Raw genomic sequence first — 18,464 nt, forward strand, 5'->3', positions numbered from 1 at the left:
CTTCTTCTATCGGGTAGTCTGTAGGCAGGCTATCTCATTAGCCTAGGCCTAGATTAATTTCATATTGAAAACCCAAATATATATAACTATTCGATAACGATAAACATTCCTGTACTATGGTATGGTATTTGAGACAATTTTGCGCGGTAAATCTATTTAGCCTACCTGAAGAAGAGTAGCCTAGTTCGCAAGCTGCTCTTGTCTTGTATAAAGTTACTCGTCGCTGCAATAAAAGATGTAGCCTGTTGCAGGTTGGTTTCAATGGACAGTTGGTCAATTATCAAATTCATCCGCTGCTGTTTGTATAAATTATTCTGTTTACGATAAATCTAGTGTTTCACACATTGAAACCGCTCCAAATGATTCCGTCTTTGAGTTAGCGGAATCATTGCAAATCCATTTGACGTTTCAAATGAGAGAACCGACTCAAAAGAGTTTATTCATTCGCGAATCAGGCATCGTTAAATCTGATTTTATCCACGAAGCCTTTTTTTAAAACTTTTTTTTTTTTAAGTAAAAAACAAAAGTGGAAAAAGTTATAGAGGTTTTAAGTTTATGAAAATGATTTATGAACATTATTTTATATACAAATATTTATTTAATAAAACATGTTGAACTCAAAAACTGCTAGAAAATTAATGTTCCAAATGATCTAATCTAGTTAGATTTGTGATTTGCAGTAGAGGTTTTCTCTTTCAAACAACACACACACACACACACACACACACACACACACACACACACACACACACACACACACACACACACACACACACACACACACACACTTTTTTATTATTACACACAAACCACTCTCTGACATAGGCTATACCAACACACCCACACAATTATAACTGCGTAATTTATCCAATTAGCTCTATACTATGCAGAAGCAGAAAACAGGAATAAAGCGAGTTTTTGCTTTACAGGTCAAACCTGAGAAAATTGCACCATCTGGTAAAATGTAATGTAATAAAAAAATAATAATAATTGTAAAACCTTGCTAACAGAATGAAAGTCTATTAACAAAGATGTAGGCCTACCTACTGTAGTGTAGGTAAAATTGTCAAATTCCAATAAAAAACAACTGAAAAAGACAAAAATGTCTATAAGGATGCACAAGGTGCTTCTTACAATCAATATGCAGATGGATAAAAAAATAATTTCTTTCCTTTGAGGTTGACACCATGTGTAGAATATTAAATGATTTACTATTTTCTGAGAACAATTTCCAAAAATGTCCAGTGAGCTGTGAGCACCTGTCGTTGAGATGAATGGGAATAACTTTCTCCTGGTATTAGGCCTCTGATGTAGACAATACTATGACTTCACTGATTACTGTTCTCACCAGCATGTCTTTAAACCACTAAGAGTTTTGTGCTTTCTATTATAGAAGTTTTATTTGTTGATTTTACGTTATTTTATTTTCAGCCATACAAATGAGAAATGATTACCTGAAGCCACAGCAGTAGAAAAGCTAGCTTGCCCGTCACGAAAATCTAGAATTATGTTTTCTAACTGCAAAAAGAAAAAAAAAATCTCCATGACTTTCTGTTTTCTTCACAGGTACACTCAGCCCACAGATACAAACACAATACGCTGTGTAATTATAATGTATATTTATACAATTATATTTTCTAAGTAAATAGACTGTAGGTGTAGGCCTATGGCTTTATTTTCGGCACATGGAAAAAGTAAATAAGCAACACATCATAGCACAAGATATTTTTTTTCTTTATTATAAAAAGAAAGCCTTTTTAATTTTTCCTCATATGTATATCTCCGATAAACAAACCGACTACATTAACAGTATGTGACTGCACCTGAAAATAGATCATGCATGTGTAGAAAAGAATTTCTAGGCAGATTTACACTTTGCCTTTGACCCTTCTGAGCCGCCGTAGTTTGGAGTCCGGAAGCATCATGTCTATCGGGAAACTAAAAACTCTTTGCTATAAAGAAATGTAAGAAAAAATCTGCTTTAATGTTTTACTTTCGAACAGCGATTAACTGAATTACAACAGCCAGTCGTAAATACTAATTTGTTTAAAATGTAATCGCGGTATTTTAATGCGTGCAAAGTATTTACAGTGTTAAAGTTGAGAGTGTCTGGTCTGGTCTAGGTTGCTGATTATGTGGCATTTTTACATCTGACATCTATTAATCTTGAACCTTGCCACTCGTAATACATTAAACGGGATCTGATCATCTTATGTCTGTTATGTAAACGTACATCGTAGTCAGGAAATCGAATGACCATCATGTGTGCAAAACATCTCATCTGTACATCACTATTTGTGTAGCCTATGTATACAAGTATTAAGATTAAACGGGGCTAGTTGTCACTCCTTTTTACTCCATTCACAGTGAATATTTCTCTGGTTTAGGATTTATAGAAACTGCACATTCTTTTTACATACAGTTAAATAATAACTATATTCTGGAATTATGAAATTAGACTTGAGATATATACCATTCCATTGTTTGATTACAGATTCAAAATGAGAATAATCTTATTTTTTCATAATTTATCAGGATGCCTTGTTAAGATGATAATGTCATTTTTTTGAGATGACATGCATGGTCGATACATGTCGATTATATGGATGTGTTTTTGATTATTTTAGAATTGCATCACTGACTTTAGTAACTCTTTTTTTTTCTTCTATTATTGATTTCAGTGGAATGCCTCAACATTATCTTTCTTAGTGTTGGAGGAGTGAGGCCTAATCCTCTGTGATCATACTCAAAAATGTCAGGCCAAGAGGAATCGGACAAGGGCGTGGACATGTGGTCCTCTCTCCGCTGTCTGGGGTATCTCTCCAGCTTTAACCTGCTGGTCGCTGTGTGTTTGGGAATGTACGTACGATGGGAGCAGACCTCAGAATCCATGATTCTGGTCATTTTCATCCTGGGTTTGTTCGTTGCAGCCATAGCTTGTATCCTCTACTACTACTTTTCAATGGAGTCGGCCAGCTTATGTCTCTTCCACCTGTGGTTCGGCTTCTTGCAGGGTCTCCTGTGCTTCCTGAACTTCCCCTCTCTGGAGAAAGATATAAAGGAACAGGTCACAAACTATCTGTTGCTCTCTAGCGTAGCTGTTCGGTCGCTCTGGGCCCTAACAGAACGTCTGTGCGGTAGTGCTAAGTATAAACCAGTCGTTCTGACCTCACCTGAGCTCCTAGAGCTCCTGGGATTTGGTGTTGCAAGCATCAGCTTGGTTTTCCACAAATCACTAGCCATGATTGCTCTGACTTTTGCTTTAATGGCCCTTATTGTGGACCTTCGCATGAAGTCGCCCTTGGCTCTCCCTAATCTTGCCTCCTTTGCTGTAATCACCGCCGTTACCTTCTTCCAGTCCTTGGAGATCCAAACAAACCCCTTCGTGCTCAGCTGCTACCTGGGACGGCTTATATGCGAGCCCCTTCTAGACGTCTACTTCAGCAACTTGTCGGCGACAGAACGCTGCAAGCAGTTTCTCTCAGCTGGCCGCCTGTGGAGGATATTTTCTCTGTTTCCGCTGGCATTCGTTGAGCTGGCGTACTTTGTCCTCTGTGCCCTGAAGCTGGGTAACATGAAAGCCTGGTACCTGGTCATCCCTGGCTTCTGCGTCTTTGGCCTCTTGTGGATCCTGTGCCACATGGTGTTCCTTGTCACACTATGGTGCTTCCACACCAAGCTGAGCGAGTGTCAGAAGATGTGGGCGACCCAGCGCTCAAAAACGCTCAATTTGGACAGGATCATGGCCTCCAGGGGCATGCGTCATTTCTGCCTCATCTCCGAACGGCTGGTGCTCTTCTGCCTGATGTCCACTATCATACTAGGGGCTGTTTCATGGCAGGTAAGGCATGTTGAATAATGCTTTTTAGAATCAATCTCATCTATCTAGATATCAAGAAATCTGTTTATACTTGACCTTAACATCCAGATCGCATGAATCTGCATTATGATACTATTACTAAAAAAATTCTTTCATCCCAAAATGAAAATTATGGCATAGTTTACTCACCCTCACATTGTTCCAAACCTGTGGAACACAAAATAAGATATTTGTCTCGTAAGTTATGTTAAATGGGGACATTTCAATAATCAGCTATCAGTCCTAATCTAAACGTTATAGTAATCCACTTGAGGTTTAATGTTAAGATATGAATTCTGCAATGAGTCATTAGAAGCACTTACAACTTTGCTAATATTATCCGGCAGGTGAAGCAAATGCAGTGTTTCATTTCTTTTACCAACAAAAGCAATATGCTGGTGAGTCGGATCATCAGATGACATATTCAGGCCGTAATACACTTAATTCAAGTGAACAGGTCTGAGAACAATGTCTGTGTCTGGAACTGAATACTAGCATATACTCACTGGAGACTTAGATTGAAGTTAGACTGTGTTTGTTTGCATGTATAACTGTCCTTTCCTTTGAATTCACTTCATAATTGTTGATCACTGAGGGTTCATCTCCGCAGGTCACTTCTGGACTCTTCATGAGTGTGTTTTTAGTGGTTCTGCCACTGGAGTCTCTGGCTCATGGACTCTTCCATGAACTGGGCAGCTGCTTGGGAGGAACCTGCGTTGGGTATGGGGTGGTAATTCCCACTTACTACAGCAGGTAAAATCATTCAATGGATATATGGCATATTTTAACTTGCATGTTGTTCACATTACATTGACAGAGATCCATAACCTTGCAGAAAGCAGCTTATTGATGGTTTATTTAACATACATTATTAAGTCAAGTCATCTTTATTTATATAGCGCTTTTAACAATGTAGATTGTTTCAAAGCGGCTTTACAGTGATAAACGGATAATTTAAGGTAACAGAGATTGTTTTGGCTTTATAGCGGTTCTTGAATAAAGATATTTTCCAGCTAAAGTTAGTTTTGATTGATTCACTTCTGTCACAACGATCATTAGTTATTAAATTAGAGGCCGCTAAGACGACACCGTTCTCTCTTACACAGACTTTAACCGCAAACCTGTGAGAAACGCTGATTATTATTACCTGAAGAACTGGTTATTACCTTATTACCTGAAGAACTGGTTTTCTGAGGAAACATATTGCTTAGAATCAAATCACAAGCTTTTGCATTTATTCATTTAACAGAATCTTTTATACAAAGTGAAATACAAGTGAGAAATATGTGCAGTATATCATACAGGAACAATATTAGCAGCAATTCAGAGAAAATAAATCAATTCAGAGAAGTGCTATTATTTATGCTTGTGGATTAATTACATACATTAATTAATTATGTATTGTTTCTTCTGTTTGTTTCAATCCATATAAGCTAATTATACAGTATGTACCCATACATATAGATGCCTCATTAGTGGCCCTTTCAATGGGCTGCTATACATAAGCGGTCTGCCATATTGGAGCGGTTTGTGAACATTCGAGAGCAAGTTGACTGAGCATCTGAAACCGTAATTAGACGCATCTATGAATATCAATATATGAAATAGACTTCAGCAGATGCTTTTGCTAAACACAATACAAGAAGATGGTGTTAGCTGACACAACATTACAAAGTTACTATAGTAAAAGTATAAACATTAAAAGTACCATTGTAAAAACATGTAATATAAGATACAAGATTGCAAGATAATGGGCGCGCCGACGTGTCTGGAGGGATGGAATGTGGCATCTACCTATATATATCTATTTCTATACCCACCTATTTTTTTCTCCTGATATTTGTCAGTTTCTTGCACTAAAACAGTTTTACATGAACTCTTTTCATCCTTTCTTTGACCCTTAAAATTATACCGTTTTTGCTACTGTATATTTATGACTTTTATAGTATATGTAAATTACCCATATTATGATTGGCTAACCTTTGTTTACCTTCACAGTTCACATTCACATCAGGTTTGGTAAAGTCGCTGAATACCGAATAGTCTTTGATATTTGAATCAGGCTGGTCGTACACTACTGAGTTTTTGGTCATGATATCACAACAATGATGATAAAGTCATTACAAAAAACAGCTTTGGATGTGTAGCTAAATCAGAAAGATGATTAATATTCATAATTACAACATCAAGGGAAATGGTCTGCTGCCCTTCTCTTGATCATCTTGAACGTGCATCTTGATCAGTCCTTTGCTAAGAGTCCAGAAAAAATATTATAGAGGGGTGTAGAAACCACCCTGTATTGGATCACTATAAACACATGCTGGCGTTAAATAAAGTCATAGCCTTTAATAAACTTGGTCTGTTGCTGGATCCGCTGGGAGAAGCCTGCATACAGCCATGCATACAGAGAGAGAGAGAGTGAGGGTGGGGTCCAGGGCAGGCCGTCAGTCAGGTTGCTGATTATGATGTCGATTAGGATGCAGCTCCACAGACTCTTCACGCTCAGTATTCCAGCACTCTTGGTGAAAAGGCTATGCGTGGAGCAAGCACATGAGGGGAATGTAGCTAGGTGTAATCTTCCATCTGATGGGTACAGATCATGTTTTTACAATGACGAGGGCCTCTTGGGAAGATGAGAGGGGAGGGAGGGATGAGAGAGAAATTCTCAGGTCGACGGGCTTGTTTTCATCCGTAACCGATGCCGTGGTTCCGTTTCTTCTCACATTTAAAGGGAATGAGCTCTGGCCATCATCCAAATATTCAGATAGTTGAAAGCATTTTAATAGTTTATAAAAACCGCGAACAATTCATTAGTCCTTTTTAATGAAAATCTTGTTTATCTGTTCTGATAAAAGCCTTGTAGCTAATAAACTTTGTGTGGAATTCAAGTGGAAAGATATTTCAGCTAAATGTGTGCCTTAAGTCATGATATTATTTTTGGTGCTTAAATTGTTGTTGTGTTTAGGAATGAGGGGCACTGAGCCAGGGATGGGTTGAGCAGAAAAACAACACAAAAACAGATCTAAGTAGTAAAGAAAAGAATGGAGAAGAAAATGCAAACATGAAAGCTAAGCGATTGAGAGAGAGAGAAGGATAGAGTCCTGACAAGCAAGCTCAGAGAAGCGGTCATTTCCACTTGAATAGCTCAGCACCTGCCTAGGTAGTTTTCATGGGTCACTGTGCCTTAGACTTGCCATTTCAGTCTTCAGCAAGGATGTCTACCTATGGGAAATACTGGGAAACACTGCCACCACAAATGCTTGGTCTTGGTTTTATAATCACAATCTTTGTGAAGCAAGGTTACTGCGGGGTTATAATGATTTTAATCGTTAATTGTCGACTTGTTATTAGCGAGTGCTGTTCTGGGTGATATTTACAGCAGGAAGTCTTGGCGTGCTCTTTTAGAAAGGCAGAAGGAGTAAGTTTGACCCTGCAAGGTGATGTTGATCATCTTGCTCGCATTTTCGAGGAGATTAATGTCATCCTAAGGCCTTTCTCCTTTTCTTTGAACCCTTTTCTCCATCTTATATTTTGCACTGCTTATTTTCAAGGCCTTTTTGCATTTACTCTCCATTGTGCTTATCCCTCTTCGTTTTTTGTACCTGGGTTAGTGTACACTCAGAAGGTCAAGTTGACCCAGTTAGCAATTCAGAAGCATCAGCCTCTCTTCCACATTTCACCCATCGCTTTATCCTCTCTTTTTTTTCATGACTTCTTTGCAGTGCGGATGGCCAGCCATTGCTGTTGCCTCCAGGGCAAGTCCAGGAATTGCACTCCACAGCTACTCTGAATGCTGTGCAGCGACTCTTCTCCCACCACCTCATCCAGACCTTCGGATGCGATTACTCCACGAGTCTAAGCCTGGACACCCTGCAGGCCAAACTGCGCTCCTTTCTGGATCTCTGCACCGCCGAAGGCCCGCGGCACGACACTTACGTCCTATACTACAGCGGCCACACACTTCCCAGCGGAGACTGGACTTTGGCAGGTAAGAGCTGGATAGCAATTGATGGATAGCGGAATTTATCTAAATTAATTGAGAGTTGAGGTTATGAATTGTAGCATGTCGAAGTATTGACGAAGACTATATTCATTTCTGTATATCATGCACCAATCGGGAGTTATTTATATCATAGGTTCTCTTGAATGCTAAAATCAGTATTGCTTTTTCAGGTCATTGTAAAAGAGATCAAGAAAGGAATGCTTTTATTGTAACTAGAATTTAGCAATTTACCGCTCTGAAAGCTCTCTGAACTGTAAATATATATCTTGGCTCCATCGCTCCACCATGCTTTATCTTCCTGCCTGTGTGTGCGTCCTGTAACTCGGTGAGGTATTAATCCTCACGAGCGATATGCGATGTCACAGCCTCTGTCATAATGTTTGATCAGGCAGCCAGGAATCCTCATTCGGTTTCTGAACGAGGTAGTTGCCGAGTGTTATTCACAGTCTTCCCCGCAGCATTGCAAACTATCTTTTTATATCTTTCCCGTGTTGCTTGCACCGCCTCTCTCCATTTCCCCTGCAGCAACAGCCTGTCACGTCTGTGTCAACACTTTATGTATTTGTGAATGAAAATGTCTTTAGCGAATGCAAACTGGTGTAATTTCACTTTATTGGATATTTGTGTTGTTTGAACTTGTCTTGAGTTGGCAGAGCTATAAATATTAAAAGGTTTGGTCCAGCTTATTCTGCACAGGGAAAGACTTTAAGATGCACTTGAGACCCTCTTGCGACTGATTGACATTCTTTCTTGCCTGCAGGTGGCGATTACTTGCGTCTGCAGCAGATCCTTGATATGTGGAGGGAAAGGAACAGTGGCCTCTCCTCCCGCCTCATCCTGGTCCTGGACACTGAGAACTCTGTGCCGTGGGTGAAGGCGGTGCAGAAGGTGGAAGGGATGTATGTTGCGGTACAGGGAGCCAAGATGAGCCCTGTCCAGGATGCCGAAGCCCTAGAAGCCCCCCGTCTGGGAGACTTCACCTCTGAGTGGGTGAAATATAACTGCGATCCTGACAGTGGCGTGGAGTGGTCAGAGAGGGGCCGGGTCATCTCCGCAATATATGGCGTGTCCAAACCCTGGAGTGACTACACCCTCCACCTTCCCACCGGAAGCGATGTGGCCAAGCACTGGAAAACACACTTCCCCAAGACCACGTACCCACTGGTGGCTGTAGCCAACTGGTGCTGCGGACTCAACCTCCTGTGGCTGTGTAGTGTGTGTTTGCGCTGCGTAAGGAGACTGAAACTCTCTTGGTTCCCTCCCAGCATACTGGACACGGGGCAGGGGATCAAACTAGTCCGATCATAGATCTATAAATATAACATTTATAGGTGACCAATTTCTTTAGTTCTACATGATGTATATACATCACCATATATATGTTCTATGCAATTTTTGGGATATCATTTGAGTGCTCAGTTGCCTTTTACTTTGTTTATCAGTTATCGATGGGAAGCATTATTCACTGTCCTGTTCCTAGAGATCTACCTTCCTCTTGAGTTTAGTCACACTAATTTTCAATTGAACCCAAATACTTTGATTAGAAGGTTCAGGAATGTTTGATTTGGGTTGGGACTAACCCTTGCAGGTTGGTCGGATTTTAGGAACAGGATTGAGCACCATTGTCAAATGATGACTTCTTCTGTTTATCTGTTCCCTATAATACACAATATAGCCAATGTCTTAAATCATATGAATCTGTGCTCTTTCACAATATTGAGACAGTCAGTGCCAAGTGCCTTGTGTTAATTTATTATGTTTTAAGTGGATTTTCTCTGGATGTGGGTGAAATATGTGTATTGCAATGAATTCAGTCTCAGGCAAAGTTACACAAGAAATCTCAATTCTTCTTTTAGAAGGTTGTTACTTATTTAGTTTTTGCCAAGAAGTAAAGCAGGTCTGGTTTAGTTGTTCCTCAAGACCTTTTCAACAGCCATTGTTTAAACCATATCATGCCATAATGTATTTTGTGTTTTCAGTGGGGTTTTTGTTTTCAAGAGTTGACCTTTATTAATTTTTTCAACAGACTAGCATCCTTTAATAATAAAAACTGTTTAAAATGAGCAGCTTGGTATGTAGGTGTTCCAGGATGTGCGATATACCTCTATTTAGTGATGATTAGCTAGCATAAATTATTCTGTTAATACGACCAGCACTTGATGTGTCTTAATCGACTTCCTGGTCAGTTCACTGTCCAGGAGCTTGGCAATTTCTTGCACTGTCCCATTGTTACAGTGCTATGAAACATTCATCCTAATTTCACACAATTTTATAACATACATTATATAATTACATTTACAATGTATTATACAGAACGGCTTTAAGTGTTACCGAAAAGTCTCTCATGCCTAAATAAATTGGGAGGTTAGTGGCATATAGCACTGTACTTTTTGTCAGTAAACGAAACATAGAACAGTATTCGTTGATGAAATAGCATTGACGTTTTACCAGTGATTTTTACTGGACCTTCCAATGCAAATTCATGCTTGCACTATCCTGTCTCAGGACATAGGAAACAAGGGTGAGTAATGAGACATGCAGCATGTGGCTGTGTTTTATAGCTAGTATATAGTATTTCAGTTATGTGAAAACAGGGCATGTGATTCTGTCAGTTTGTCCATTCTTGTCCTTTAGAGAGCATGACCTGCGTTTCACTGCAGCTGAACACATCTCCCAGGTAACATTTTAGAGTCACTTTCATGCATTTTATTAGTTCAGCACAGCAGGCGGATGAACTATGGCTACCTTGAGGCTGTTCTTTCAAAGTGAGGGGGAAAACATTTCCTGCTTGTCTCTTAAAGGTATGGGGAACTTTCATGTCATTGTTATTACAAACCCTCTAGAATCCAGTTCCTGCTACTTGTTGACATAAAGATTGTTGTTAGCTGAGGCAAAGTGTAGCATCTTTGCTAAGGTCGGTGATTCATGTAAATACGGCAGAAATGTTTTATGCATGATTAGATTAAGGCTATAGCTTCATCCTCTAAACTGAATTAGCAGTGCTCTGCTTCATTGAGGGTTACTGAGTCAGAAGCAAACACAAGCACACTCATCGGGACCTTGTATATCTTTTCATATCCAGATACATCAGCTGTGAGTAAGCAGATGTCAAGAGTCAAATAATGGAGCTGCATGTTTAAAATCATAACATGGAAATGCAAAGTAAATGGGTTTGAAAATTCAAATAAGCTTTGCATACAACAAACAATTAATTTGTGAAGATTCAATGAAACTTCTTTTGACCAAACACGTCAATAATACCCGAGAAAGCTATCCATAAGAACATGCACATAGGGCATTACCAGAGACAAATCATTGGTAAAAACATGCTATTATATAAATAAAAATACAACATTTTTTATTTATATGCTTTAAAATTTGTAAATGGCTGTGAAAGGAGAATAAGTAAGAATAAAGTATGGCATTTACCAGCAGTGCGATTCCCCCGTGCATGTATGTTCTCAAAGCGCATTGATATGGACTGATTTCAATTGTGATTTCAAATGATTTATCTGAACAGCTGCAGCTAGCTTGAATTAAAAAGGTTGATGTAGCCAAATAACCCCATGAAGGGTAATTAGCTCACCTGTCATGAGCGAAGCCAGGCAGAGAGACAGAAACTCACCCAGTGGACTGTGTCGAAAATAGACTCTCCCCACAGATGCTTTGGATTGAATATAGTCATTTATTAAATGCCAACAGGAGTTTGAGGCATCAAATGAGGGAGACATCACTCTTCTCTGAATCACCTGATAGCATGTTTCATTGAAGTTAAAAGGCAATCATGTGCATCTTATAATCTTGATATATCTTCTGTGGTTTGGACTTTAGACATGATCAATTTGTGTTTGCATACCAGACTGCAGAAATGAACACTTAGAGGAAGGATTAGTCACTGGAGTTGCCAAAGCAAAGTATACTGGTTCTTAGTGATACAATCAGTAGTATGTTTCCAACTATTTTTTTTATTGTTTTCTTTGTAGCCAACAAAGATGGCTTCAGACATTTCTTGGTCTCAGTAAGTTGTAAAGTGGACCGGACATAATTTAAATAGTATAAACTATCAACCCTGCTAAGAAAGGTTTTTTATGCCTTTTATCTAAGCTTATACCACAACTGTTTCATTTTAATGTGTCCCTTTTTTTTACCAAGAAACTCCTCTTTCTCTTTCTCATTTTTTCTTAGCTGTTGGGCAATTGGGCAGTGGAACGGAATAGCCTAATTTAGAGGCAGCTGACAGTGACTGTGCCTGAATTTAGTGTGTGTGTGTGTGTGTGTGTGTGATTGTGAAACTACATATACATACACACTGATACACACTGTTCCCTTCAGAATAGTTCATCCTCTCTGAGATGCAGGAAGGTGCCAGTCCTTAATCTACTGCTATAGTGAGCTTAATGATTACTGACCTGGACACTAGAAGTGCACGCTTTCCCACACAAAATTACATTATTAGCAGGCTATACAATGAGAGTAAAGCAGAATTGGTCCCCCTATTGGGAAGGGTTACTAACTACCTCAATTACTGGCAACTATTCAATTGATGTTATTACATAACATATGTAGGCAGCCATTTTGTTACCATTTAGAGGGGAAAGTGGCAGCATATTAAGACAAACTACTTTGCAGTGGTGCAAAACTTTTTAGGATAATACATTCACCGGCCGCTTTATTAGGTACTCATTGCTCGTTAACGCAAACATCTAATCAGCCAATCATATGGCATGAGACATTTAGGCATGTAGACTTGGTACCACTCCTGTCTAAGAACGGGAAACTGAAGCTACTATTCTCATGGCTCACTAAAACACAGAAGACTGGAAAAACGTTGCCTTGATTTCTGCTGCAACATTCAGGTAGTAGGGTCAGAATTTGGCATAAGCAATGCTAAAGCATGGATCCATCAAATATCCAGTCTGTATGGTGGTTTAATGGGGAAATTTTCTTGGTACACTTTGAGCCGCAGAACCAATATTGTTTAAATGAGTTCACTAAACTCAAATGGCCTCCACAGTCAGTAGATCTCATTCCAATAAAGCAGCTTTGGGATGCGGTGGATCGGGAGATTCACTTCATGGATGTGGAGCCGACAAATCTGCAGCAACTGCGGGAAGCTATCATGTCAATATGGACCAACATCTCTGAGGAATGTTTCCAGCAACTTGCTGAATCTGTGCCATGAAGAATTAAGGCCGTTCTGGAGGCAAATGGGTCAAACCCGGTATCAAATACAACAAACATTTTGTATCACACTAGAGAGGTTTATTTAGCAAAAAATGACCAGCTGAGTACATATTCCGGTTATTATACAGCTACTAAATTATGATTTTATGGTTTCAATTAATTGCTTATATTACTTTAGAAAAATAGTCCATTACAACATAGACTATAAGTTACTGTACTGTAGTATATAGGCCTACTGTAAGTTCCTGCACTAGCTTACATACAGTATTTCTTAAAAAAAAACTAAGTTCATACGGATCTGTTTTATCTTATTATACAAGCATATTGTCTTGAGAGAAATAAAATCTTTCAAAAAATGTTCATCCTAGCATGTATACTTTAAATGCACTGTTGCTTTAGAGTAAAATATAGTGTAGCCTACCGATGGCTACGTCAATTTTAATATTGTAGTACCCCTGATATAACTGCACTTAAGGACACCAAAATAAATATAGAAACACAGTGGACTTGAATGCAAAGGTTTATCTGTAGCATCCACTTAGATACTTAGCATATTTAAACCTTGAAACATGAATACAGTTCCGTTATAATCGCGTATTGGGATTTATTCATGAAACACGAGCAGAACAAAGAAATTACCTAGAAATGAGTGTAAATCTAAGCTAGATGCATTATTGCAAACACAATAATTGTTTAACCATGAACTTTATGTCTCTGGGTATCTAAATTGTCCGCACAAGACAGATGGTGAGTTCGCACCCCTGTCTCTGCTTTATAAAGTGAAATCGACAGATTAAATCAAGTCTCGTGTGGTCGTAAGAGGAAACATAAAAGCCTTGGTTGCTAAAAAAAACCTCTCTCTCTTTTTGATGAAGTTATCTCTTTGATAGTGTTAAAATCTAGTCTTTGATGAGCTTTAGTTAAATAGCCCATCTTAGAAACTCCATTTAGATTAAGCGGCTATATGAATTTAGAAGACAAATCTTATTTCATATCATTAAATGAGTCAAAAGTAAATTCTGTATCATTGAATGAAGCTCAGCTCAAAAATAACATCCTTTTCATGGTTTTAAGACTAGTGAAGATCAGTTACATATCTGTAAAGCGGTGAAATGCAGTTTCCTCAAGTGTTTTTGTGGCCTTGGAAATAGGGTGAGTAGCCTGCACAGAACAGTCCCAAATCAATAATTTCATTGAAATTGTTTTGCAGCATTTCAACATGCCTATTCATTCAGTTAAATGGAGAATTGGATACTGCACTTTGAAATGTGTCTTCTCCATTTTTCACAGATATTTACAGATTGAATAGAAGAATGAAGAAGGAAAAAATGTAAGTGATGGTTGTCTGTGGAAATCGAACCGACGTGTTATGCGTGATTGGCAGGCTGTTAGTATACGCTCTACCACTTCACAGTTTGAGGTGTTATTCAAACCATGCAAGAGTTTTCGTGCTAAAGTTGAATACTTTAACAAATCAGAAACTGACTGAGTACAGAATACCATCTGATGCAAGCTATTTTTCTTTCACATTCATTAATGGACTGTCTTGTTCCAGGACAGCCTCAAGCTATGGACGTGATTTAATATTGCGAAATGCAAAATTCTCATCAAATGCCCATTCAAGGTGTGTATTCAACTGTAACAGAAGCAAATAATCAATCCTGACTTCCTTATCAACAGAATGATTAGATGTTCAGAGCATACAGATGTGTTTGTTTAAGACCTAGTAGGAAATACAGTGCTATGCATAAGTTTAGACACCCATGCTAAAGTTGACTAAAAAGAGGAATAAAAAATCATCCTTTGGAAATTGAACTTAATGCCTTAATTTAAAAAAATAGGAAAAATCCAACCTTTAAGGACACCAATTTTCTTTGTGAATGAATAATGTATCGTAAATAAATAAATTTTCTTCCTTAAAATACAGGGTGCATAAGTTTGGACAACCCTATGTTAAATTCCCATAGAGGCAGGCAGATTTTTATTTTTAAAGGCCAGTTACTTCATGAATCCAGGATACTATGCATCCTGATAAAGTTCCCTTGGCCTTTGGAATTAAAATAGCCCCACATCATCACATATCCTTCACCATACCTGGAGATTGGCATGGAGTACTTTCCATAAGATCATCTCTCAATGCAAATCAAACCAGCTGTTAGGCTAACTGAAATAAAACCATGCCAATCTCCAGGTATGGTGAAGGGTGTGTGATGATGTGGGGATATTTTAATTCCAAAGGCCAAGGGAACTTTATCAGGATGCAGAGTATCCTGGATCCATGAAGTAACTGGCCTTTAAAAATAAAAATCTGCCTGCCTCTATGGGAATTTAACATAGGGTTGTCCAAACTTATGCACCCTGTATTTTAAGGAAGAAAATGTATTTATTTACGATACATTATTCATTCACAAAGAAAATTGGTGTCCTTAAAGGTTGGATTTTTCCTATTTTTTTAAATTAAGGCATTAAGTTAAATTTCCAAAAGATGATTTTTTATTCCTCTTTTTAGTCAACTTTAGCATGGGTGTCTAAACTTATGCATAGCACTGTAAATGCTGAAAAATTACCAAAAGATGAACTCAAAAAGGAAAAAGCGGTTCATAAATAAACAATGCTGCTATGTCCCTGTTTAATACACAATGTTGCGGAAAGTTACTTTAATATAACTCGGTTACATTAGTTAGTGTTGTGTAACAATATTGTGTTACTCCCTAAAAAGTTACTAATTGTGTTACTATTTATGGAAAATAATGTATTACGTTACTTTTGCGTCATTATTTCTTACCTGGACTGGGCTTGCTTGTTTTTTGTTTGTTTTTAGCATCATTTCCAGCATCATTTTATTTATGTAAATGTAATAGCCCTTTCACACCAAAAGTGAAATGAATAAACTCAGGCTGAAGAAAATGCCAGTTCACTCCTGTACAGTAGAGGGCGCCGCTCAAACTAACCATACAGCTCTGCTGCCATCTGGACGAATAGGACGCTGGAGAAGGACATACTTCAGCAATAAAAAAGAGAGAAAGAATCACAAATGTGATGTTTATAGTAATTTTTGCTTATTATTAGTACGGCTGAAATGATCATCGAAGGTCAGCAGCAAATACATTAGTTAATAAAGTGAGATTAAATGCATAAAGTGTAATTTAACATTTAATTATTGCAGGTTTGCGTAATTTGAGTTTGCGTTTCACTGTTTTTATTTATTTCGAGGGATACTGAAATACTGTTTTTGTGCAAGTGAGATGAGTGATGCATGGGACCCCCTCGAAAACAAGATGGTTCATCTCCAAACTTAATAAATACATTTCTCTAAAATAACCATCATGTTCACCAAGTGCACACAATGACTTTTGCACTTACTCACGATTTCTCTCAACATGAGGGCAGGAGAAGAGTTAGTCAATACATTTTAAAATGAAATGCGTTACTTATTTGAAAGAGTAACTAAAACAAGTAACAATATGAAAGTAATGCATTACTTTAAACAGTAATCTGATTACGTAACGTGCATTACTTGTAATGCAAGTTCGCAAACGCTGTTACAAAGGTGTACATATGCTACCAATCCCAACAGGTTTAATATTTGCTTGTTTCTTCATGTTATTAGTGTCACGGGCACATGTTTCACAGCATTACAGACAGTTCATCGGCTCAGTAACTTAAGCTCAGTGCTCTAATAAGACCTGTCCTTTATACGGATGAGAAAGCAGTAAATGCTGTAATTACATTTAGAGTGACGGTTCGCTGCTTTCTGGACAAGCAGTTATCTGCATTAACATTTCCCAGACACCTTTAGATAAACAATCCTTTCATTTCAATTCTCGTTTTACTAAAATTAACATTACCCTTATGAATGTTGGTGATTAGCTATTCATTTAATGAAATCTACCATTATCCTGTTTAATTCCATTTAATCAATAATGGTGAGCCCTCAGTGTTGAGGGCGCTTAAGACAGATTTGTTTTGTCGTTAGCTTTAAAAAAACAGAGATAAGCTTCACAAGAATACACTGTTCATTATGAATGTGAGGCATCAGGCTAGCTAGCAGGAAGTATTTGGATACATCAACAATTTACTTTTAATGTTTAATAGTTAGGCTACATACCATTTGACAACCAGAAAGTCTCTTACTCAATTTTAAACAATGTTATTTTCTTCTTCTTTTGATTTTTCTTCTTCGTTTAGGGGTCCCACTTGACTTCTACCCTGTCAAAAGTGACCGAAGCCTTAAAATGTAACTTTTTTTTTTTTTTTCAGGAAAACCAATGTAATATATTTTTGTTCAATACTATTTTGAATTTTTAAAGGTTTTTATGTTACTATGCAATAATTATAAAAACTTTATGAGCTATTTTTTCCATTATAATTAATATTTAATGAATTCTTTCAAATAATGAATTATTAAAATATTTTTTTAGCTTGAAAACTGTGTTTGTTCTACATTTCTTTAAAATACACTAGTTTGGGTTCCGTCTGGATTTTGAAAGAAGTGTCTTATGATCAACAAGGCTGCATTCATCCGATTAATACAGAAAAAAGACTATTGTGAAATATTAAAATAACCTATTTCTATTTCAATATATTTTAAAATGTCATTTATTTATGTCATGCAAAGCTGAATTTTCAGCATCATTACTCTTCATTATCATCATCATCATCACTAGTTTTCAGTGTCACATGATCTTTCAGAAATCATTCTAATATCTTGATTTGCTGCTCAAGAAAAAAAATCGTATTATCATTGTGATTCATATTTTTCAGCATTCTTTTATAAACAATGCAACAATGTAAGTCTTTACTGTCACTTTTGAGTCCTTTCTATACAAAAGTATTGATTTCTTTAAAAAAAAAAGTACAATACCCCAACATTTTGGTTTGTTTTCTGATTTTGATTGTCTTCAGATTATTTGTTATTTAATGCAATAGTATTTACATTTGACTTCCAAAGCTCTGTTCCATAACCCAGTGAGACAATGAATTTCATTTAATACTGAAAAATGTCAGTGAAAATTAGTTACAATTTATTATTTCACCCAATATTTTGTATATGCTTTGTAATATTTATGCTTATTTAGCATCCCATTTATTTAGCAACACGTGCCGACGTAGACTCCAATACTTAAATTATTAGTATTATTAAATAACATTCCACTTTTTAGTTGTAAAGTTGTCTATGTAAGCAGGAGACAAAAGTTTTGAAATGGCACTAATATCTCTTCTTATCAATAAAAGCGGTGTACAGTAGGAACACACACCACTGAAAGTTCCCGTCCTTGCCGTTGGCCCTCAAAAGATTTAGTAAGACACAATCACCTAGACCTGCAAGCCAAGCATCTCACCAATTTCAACACGGCTAGCGAGTGTACAAAACGTTATATTGTGTAAGTTACGTTTATGGTCCAAGGCAATCCCACA

At 37.6% G+C, this 18,464-nt stretch overlaps 1 protein-coding gene across 1 annotated transcript; it reads left to right on the forward strand.

The window, feature by feature from the left end:
* Nucleotides 1-1,824: 1,824 nt before the first annotated feature.
* Nucleotides 1,825-9,925, forward strand: tmem168a (transmembrane protein 168a). The gene is made up of 5 exons (XM_079623289.1): nucleotides 1,825-1,964; nucleotides 2,682-3,841; nucleotides 4,470-4,612; nucleotides 7,582-7,847; nucleotides 8,623-9,925. Exons 2-5 carry the CDS (start codon nucleotides 2,753-2,755, stop codon nucleotides 9,168-9,170), a joined length of 2,046 nt encoding a protein of 681 aa, XP_079479415.1. The 5' UTR covers nucleotides 1,825-1,964; nucleotides 2,682-2,752; the 3' UTR covers nucleotides 9,171-9,925.
* The last annotated feature ends 8,539 nt before the right edge of the window (nucleotides 9,926-18,464 follow it).

This window comes from Phoxinus phoxinus (genome assembly GCF_949152265.1).
Source record: "Phoxinus phoxinus genome assembly, chromosome: 9".
In the NCBI taxonomy this organism is placed as follows: Eukaryota; Metazoa; Chordata; class Actinopteri; order Cypriniformes; family Leuciscidae; genus Phoxinus; species Phoxinus phoxinus.

What these genes read in the sequence shown, in the direction of transcription:
- tmem168a (XM_079623289.1), top strand. Translation starts at nt 2,753, where the DNA reads ATGTCAGGCCAAGAGGAATCGGACAAGGGCGTGGACATGTGGTCCTCT. An exon ending in ATTCCCACTTACTACAGCAG is followed by an intron (nt 4,613 to 7,581) that starts GTAAAATCATTC and finishes ACTTCTTTGCAG; the next exon opens with TGCGGATGGCCAGCCATTGC. An exon ending in CGGAGACTGGACTTTGGCAG is followed by an intron (nt 7,848 to 8,622) that starts GTAAGAGCTGGA and finishes TCTTGCCTGCAG; the next exon opens with GTGGCGATTACTTGCGTCTG.